At 34.7% G+C, this 7,607-nt stretch overlaps 1 protein-coding gene across 1 annotated transcript; it reads right to left on the bottom strand.

Moving 5' to 3' along the window:
* Positions 1-206: 206 nt before the first annotated feature.
* Positions 207-7,607, bottom strand: LOC139122695 (uncharacterized). The gene is made up of 3 exons (XM_070688312.1): positions 7,116-7,607; positions 1,762-2,069; positions 207-792 (listed from the first exon to the last, which is right to left on the bottom strand). Exons 1-3 carry the CDS (start codon positions 7,273-7,275, stop codon positions 718-720), a joined length of 543 nt encoding a protein of 180 aa, XP_070544413.1. The 5' UTR covers positions 7,276-7,607; the 3' UTR covers positions 207-717.

Here is a 7,607-nt window from a genome sequence, read left to right as displayed (position 1 = left end):
CCTCTCTAAAACAGATTCTGTCTCCGCTGACTGCAATGTACCAGGGATCGATCACTTCACCCTGGAATAGATTACATCTACATCTCCACGTTCCATCTCCACTCCACATCGAAATCCTATCATTGCCGGAATCACAAACATAAACATTGTCAGCGCTATCAACGGCAATGCTGAATGGGAAGGACAGCTGACTATTGCCGGCACCTTCCCGACCGAACTCACTATATTGGTACATGTAATTGAAAACACCATCAAAACACTTGATGCAGTGATTGCCACTGTCAGACACCATGATGACATCCCTACTGTTGACAGCAACAAAGAAGGGGTAGTTGAATCGTGTCTGGCCATGACCTAGTGGACCACCAACTTCTTGAACAAAGTGACCATTCTTGTTGTACTTAAGTAACCTATGACCTTTGACATCAGTGACCAAAACAAATTCTCTCAAGAGAGCTATGCACCAGGGATTTGTGCCTCTAGGTAAAGAAATTATTCTTATAACCTTATTATTTTCATCACAAACAATAATTTGCAAATTATTGTCATCAAGTATGTAGTAGTTGTCCTGAGAGACTACTACAGACTGTGGCTGGAATGGTTTCGAAAACTGGCCGCTGAAACTTCCTAGCACCTTTTCAATTGTGTAGTCTTGGTTCAGTATCTGAACAACGTTGTTGCCTTTGTCACACACAAGAAGTTTGTCATTGTGAAATGTTAAACCACATGGATTGTTGAACTTCTGTCCTGGACTAGGGCCTTGACCCTCCAGTGTGAATTTTGACCAGCCATCTGTAAGGTCAAAGGTTAAAACAAGCACATCAGCAGAGTGGAATGTCAATGCATTTGCCGTGCAACTGTTTTTCATAAAGACAGCCCGAAAGTGAGAATAGATATCAACACAAATCAAAGTGCATCAAATGGCTATTCAACAAGGTAAATGCTCATTTTAGTAATTTTTGTAATTCCATATTTTTATGTCCTTTTACCATTGCAACAATGTAAATTTGTGTAAAAGTTGCTTTTTCAACATGCTAGACAGAGAATAGAAATGCCGTCTTTGCATAATAATTGTACTATGGTTATATTTTCTTTAATTTTTGTGTGGAAGGCTAAACGTGTTGGGTTATCAATGTCTGGAATTGGGACCCTGACCTGTCAGACTCAATTTTTTCCTGCTGACCACTAGGTCAAAGAGGTCCAGGGTTAAAACTGGCAAATCAGTTGTGTAAAGCTGTGTTTGCTGATGGTTTCAAATTGTACACAGAGATTTTGATACAAAACAAAGTTCAATATGAAATATCAACAGAGTAAATCATTCATCAATATTCCCCAACCCAACCAAATGTACTTCAGTCTCAGCATGCATTTTAGGATTAGGCGGGACACAAGGATTTTTATTTTCTTTGTGGCTGCACCACATGGCACATGATGTCCACTTCACATAAGTCTTAATACTTTGATTGGAGTTAAAAGAGTAACCAACCTACAGTTGGTTTTTGCTTAATGTAATCTGAACAACTAATCTGCTTCTAAAGTTCCAGCAAGGTCCTCTCTTCATACAGAGTAGTGGGCTGTCAACTTATATTTGAGAATGCTCATACATAGCAGAACAACAAATATAACTTTAAACAATGAACAAGCTAAGCAAAACATTAAGTGAGAAATGTAAATTTCTTTTCAATCTGTTTTATCTATATGAATCCCAGAAACACTCACTTAGCCTTTCAGTTGTGTTGTCTAAACGTCCAATACACTTACCTGATGGACCTTCCATAGCACATGGCCTGAGATTTGAATGCTTAGTTTAGGAGCCTTTGTTTCTCTCTTTATCACCTGGACTTCGTTTGTTGGCTGACGATGTTTGGCTCGTACTACAAGTGGCTCAGAAGGCTGAGTCTGTTTCTTTTTAACAACACCAAGTTCTCGTACTCCCATCACTCTAAGTCCAGTGTTACCAGTTTGTTTAGTCACACTTCTCTCTTCCCTCTGCACCTGGAGTTGATTGGGAGTGATTGTCTCCACCCTATCTCCATCTTTCCTCTGTACGTCAGATTTTATTGGTTTACCTGTAGAAATATTAAAATAATTAATTCCTGCGACAGGTCGGTAGCTTTGGGTTTCAGAACTGTGCTTGTCATATTGAATTATGCTCATTTAGTTATGTTCATCTGTAGCAATAACATTGTGCATAAGTTTATGATTATTGGAGGAAAAAATCTTGGACAGAAATACTATATCTTAGGAACGAAGCACTCAAATATCAGTTTTACTTGAATAATGGAAATTTTTATAATTTGGAAAAACTCCAATCAGCTCAAATTACCACAAATGATATTATTTAGCACATTACAACTACGAACTGTACAATATTGTACCATAATAGTTGAATTAAAGCGACCAGTTTGGTAGTGACAGGTGTCCAAAATTGTATTGTCAATTGTTCAAAATTATACTGTGTCAAAGTAATGAAATCTGTTACTTATAAGTTTCATGCATCCTGCAATCATCAGACTGGTGAAGTGAAAGGATCCTTAGCCCCATGACACTCTCTTTTACATCTTTGGGGCGTACCATTCTATTTGCAGGTGGTGTTACAATTTACATCTTTGAGGCATACCATTCTATTTGCAGGTGGTGTTAAAATTTGTTAAATAATAATAAATTATTTATCAAATTTTAACACCACCTGCAAATATAATTGTACGCCCCGAAGATGTAAAAGAGAAAGCGGGGCTAAGGATCCTTATACTTAGTCTGACGATTGAAGGATGAACGAAACTTATTAAGTAACATATTTCATTACTTTGCACTTGAAGTAATTTGTGTTATTATAACGCTCTGCTTACATAGCGTCAAGCACTGTAATTTCCCATAAGGATATCTGTATACTTCGATATAAATAATATATATATATATATATATATATATATATATATATATATATATATATATATATATATTTATATATATATACAGTGTTTCAGCCAGCGTGCGGCATTGCGACATTTGACGCAATTTTTTTTGTTTTGTCCCGATAAAATAACTGTTGTGGGTCACCATGACGCAATCTGAGTAGGCCATATTTTAGTGGCTATTGAATATTTAGACAGTGCCTCCTGGACAGAAAACTACAGCTAACAGTAAATGTTGTAAGATGTTGAAACAGTTTACCCTCCTTCCTACAAAGTTGCAATGTATTAATTGAAACAGTTTACTCGCCTTTCTACAAAGTTACAAATTCCTAGTACGTAAAACAAACATTGTCGCTGTTCGATACTACAATACATCACCGATGTACACTGAGGCTTGGTTTTGCCTAGGTGAGTGCCGCACACTGGTCGCCCTTGAGTTCAAGTTTTACCTACATTGCTTGCATCAAAATTTGGCCTGCAGCTACTCAGTTTGATAGTAAAAACCATAATTTTTAAGGAACTTTCTCAAACAGAGTCACTGTACAAGTGAAAAGGAGAAAAACTGAGGTTTTCTGAAAGGTTAAATCTGGGTCATCTCACGTGATGTCATGAATGAAGACCTCTTAAGTACACAATTATGGTTCAAAAGAAACCACCTAGGGAGGGCAATAGGTACAATCTTATGTTAAAAAGAAATTTCTTGGTGCCTTCCAATTTAAATGGCATTTAGCTTGACTGTCAGTTTTAAATTCTACTTTATTAAGAGTCATGGCAAAGGAAATTGTCAACAGTACTTGCAGTAGCATATTCATTTTCAAATCTTCACATTTGAGAGCTGCAATTTTGCATTGTAACTTAACATCAAAGCAACAATTCAAAAGTAGAGCTATTAAAATTGTCCATTTGGCATATTTCAAACTGCTATAACTTGTACAAGAAATGGTGTGATTCTGAATGATTTTAATATTTCTGCAGATTCCACCAGTTCAATGATATAGTAGTGAACATTGCTAGACATTTCTTGATGATATCAAAATATAAATGAAAATATATCTGGGCTAAAATGTTACCATAATCTTTGAATCAATGATTACTATAAAATATTGGGAAATTAAATGAACAATATCATTGTGTATTGTTTTACAGTATTTGGGTTTGGCCAAACCCTTTTTGTCTCAAGAAAAATACTTATGCTTAAGATGCTATTGAGCCTGCTTGATCACTACTATGACACAACACCAGGGCCTTAAACACCACAATAATTGTAACTACATTGCCACTATGCTTCCCAATACTTTCTTCTGCATGGAAAATTTTTATCTGTGTGGCTCACAAAATTTTCGTCATGACTTAAAAACTGCATAAATTTGCCATTAGGAGCTTGTAGCCTAAATGTATTAAGTTGTCATTCTGTGAACACTGACTGAATGCTACAGAAATATTCTGTATCTGTGGTAATATACACTTCACATTGCTACCTGATTTTTAGAATTGCCACCTAATTTTATGTCTGGTGGTAAAAGTTTACCACCAGAAATGAAAAAATATTTCTATCACTTTAATGTCATAAAAACACAGATAATTAATGCAATAAAAACTGAACAAATATTTCTTTATTGTAAAATACAAAACATCTTGATTTGAAAAATTAAGAACTCCTGAATACCAAGAAAGTTGTTGCCACACTTGAGATCATAAACTGCCTAAAATTTGTTCAAAATGGCTATAGGATTTTTGATTTGGCTAATGAGTTGGCTAATCATCTTGGTGACCTAGGGGGAGCCCTACAGTTTATGTGCATACCACGTGGTAGCAGTAAACTTAATGATACTGCAAGTTTCATGTTGACACAATTTTGCACAACACCATTGGCCTATAATATACTGTACTTTACCGTTAATGCACTCACCTGACTTGCCTATTGAACACCAGATATAGCACCAGGTCATAACGATATATGATGACACTGTACTGAGTTGTTTTATTGAAATACATAACATGTCCCCAAAAAATTTAATTTGTCCCCCATTCAGGCCTACTATGGGTCACTGTGGTCCCAATGCTAGCAAAAGCTGGCTGAAACACTATATTATATATATATATATATATATATATATATATATATATATATATATATTATATATATATATATATATATATATATATATATATATATATAATATATATATGTGTGTGTTGTGTGTGTGTGTGTGTGTGTGTGTGTGTGTGTGTGTGTTTGTGTGTGTACGTCTGTCTGTTTATTAGCTCCGCTGTCAGCGACGCGGAGCTTATCAAATAGGTTGTTTTTCCGTTGTCGTCGTCCGTCGTTGTCCGTCGTCGTCCGTCAACAATTGCCTTCTCTTCTAAAACTGCAAGTCCAATTGCTTTGAAATTTTATATGCAGTTCACTCGGGGTGACCTCACTTAAGTTTTGTTCAAATCGTGGTGAAATTTGCACATTTGTATTTTTGGGGCAATTTTTGGTGTTTTTGGTAAAAAAATCTCTTTTCTGAAACGCTTGTCCGATTGCTTTGAAATTTGATATGCTGTTTACTTAGGTGACTTCAGTCAGATTTGTTCAAATCGTGGTGAAATTTGCATATTTGTATTTTTAAGGCAATTTTTGTCATTTTTGGTAAAAAAATCTTTAAAAATCTTCTTCTTCAAAACTACCAGTCAGATAGCTTTGATATTTGGTACATATGTTCCTAGGGATGATCTACTTCAGATTTGTTCGAATTGTGAAGAAATATGCAAATTTGCATTTTAAGGCAATTTTTGGCATGTTTGGTCAAAAAATGTATTGCTCAAAAGTACTGGTCTGATAGTTTTGAAATTTGGTATACAGGTTTCTATAGATAAACTAAGTAATATATATTGAATTTCTGATGATATCTGCAATTTGTATTTTTTGGGGCAATTTTTGCCATTTTTGGTCAAAAATGTGCATTTCCAAAACTACTCATTTGATAGCTTTGAAATTTGGTATACAGGTTCCTACAGATGAACTAAATGATATTTATTGAAATTATGATGAAATCTGCAATTTTGTATTTTTGGGGCAATTTTTTTCCATTTTTGGTCAAAAAATGTGTTTTTTCAAAACTATTCATCTGATAGCTTTGTAATTTGGTATACAGGTTCCTACAGATCACCTTAATGATATTTATTGAAATTATGATGAAATCTGCAATTTTGTAATTTGGGGCAATTTTTGCCATTTTTGGTCAAAAAATGTATTTCTCAAACAGTACTGGTCTGATAGCTTTGAAATTTGGTATACAGGTTTCTACAGATGAGCTAAGTAATATATATTGAATTTCTGATGAAATCTGTAATTTTGTATTTTTGGGGCAATTTTTGCCATTTTTGGTCAAAAAATGTGTATTTCCAAAACTACTCATCTGATAGCTTTGAAATTTTGTGTACAGGTTTCTATAGGTAAACTAAATGATTTTTGTTGAATAATGATGAAATCTGCAATTTTGAATTTTGGGGGCAATTTTTCCCATTTTTGGTCAAAAAATGTATTTCTCAAAAAATACTAGTCTAACAGCTGTGAAATTTTGTATACAGGTTTCTATAGATGAACTAAATCTGATCTTTTGAAATTATGATGAAATCTGCAATTTTTATTTTTTTGGGCAATTGTTGCCATTTTTGGTCGAAAATTTTATTCTCAAAAACTACTCATCAGATAGCTTTGGTTGACATGTTATTAGGGATGATCCGATGTGATATATTCAAAGTATGATGGAATCCTCAATTGTGTATTTTTTGCAGCTTATTAGCCACTTTTTCTGACCACTGCATTGAGCTATCAAAGATTTCCACCTTCTTCATCACATGTGTAAAAAATAGTTATTCTCTACATAAACACAGCAGAGCTATATCGGCCGCTAGGTCGCTTGTATATATAATATCTATTTGTCTGTGTCTGTTGTGGTGTTACCTGGTTTTTGTGTGTATACTGTATGTCACAATTGATTCTATCTAAAGCACCCAGTAACTCATTTGTTTACCATTGCATGTACTGAAAGCTTATAAATCAGGTAAACTTTGCTTAAAATCAAGCCAACAACAAACTCAAAATATTTAACAATTTCATGACCTGTCAAAATCTAATGCACAACTCAATATAATTTACAGCTTGACTTCTACAAAATTGTTTCAAAATTACCTTTCCTGCTAGTAACATACCTTGTTTGGTCAGATGATTTCCTTTGACAACACCAAGATCAATCTGTAAACACTCAGGATTTTCTGTGAAAACCAGGTCACTGTCAGTGTCACCACAAGGTACATTGGTCAGATCATCATAGTGCTGCTGTTGATCTTTCATCTGTTTTTTTGCCGTCATGATGTCCACAGCTCCACAAAAGTCAAGAGATGGTTCAGATATGAAAGAATACTTTCTGCACTGGCAATTTTATATTCCAGAAGTTCTATATTGGCATCACTTTGTTTACACTTTGGTATGTAGATATCATCAACTTGACCCAGCATTTTCATCTGTTGCTTTTTGATTTCACCCATTAATTTTCTACACACCGTATTAATTTGTTGTTCAGCTGTGGATCTGTTGACATCCAGGTCGTGCCGAACACCTAAGGCTCTATCCTTTCTTAATTTTAAATCACTAACTTTCTGAGCAATTTTCAGTGAGTATGCGATCATATCTGGCAGATACTT

This window comes from Ptychodera flava, chromosome 22 (genome assembly GCF_041260155.1).
Source record: "Ptychodera flava strain L36383 chromosome 22, AS_Pfla_20210202, whole genome shotgun sequence".
NCBI classification, from domain to species: Eukaryota; Metazoa; Hemichordata; class Enteropneusta; family Ptychoderidae; genus Ptychodera; species Ptychodera flava.
The sequence above is the reverse complement of the archived record's forward strand: the minus strand, read 5'-3'. Positions and strand labels throughout refer to the sequence as shown.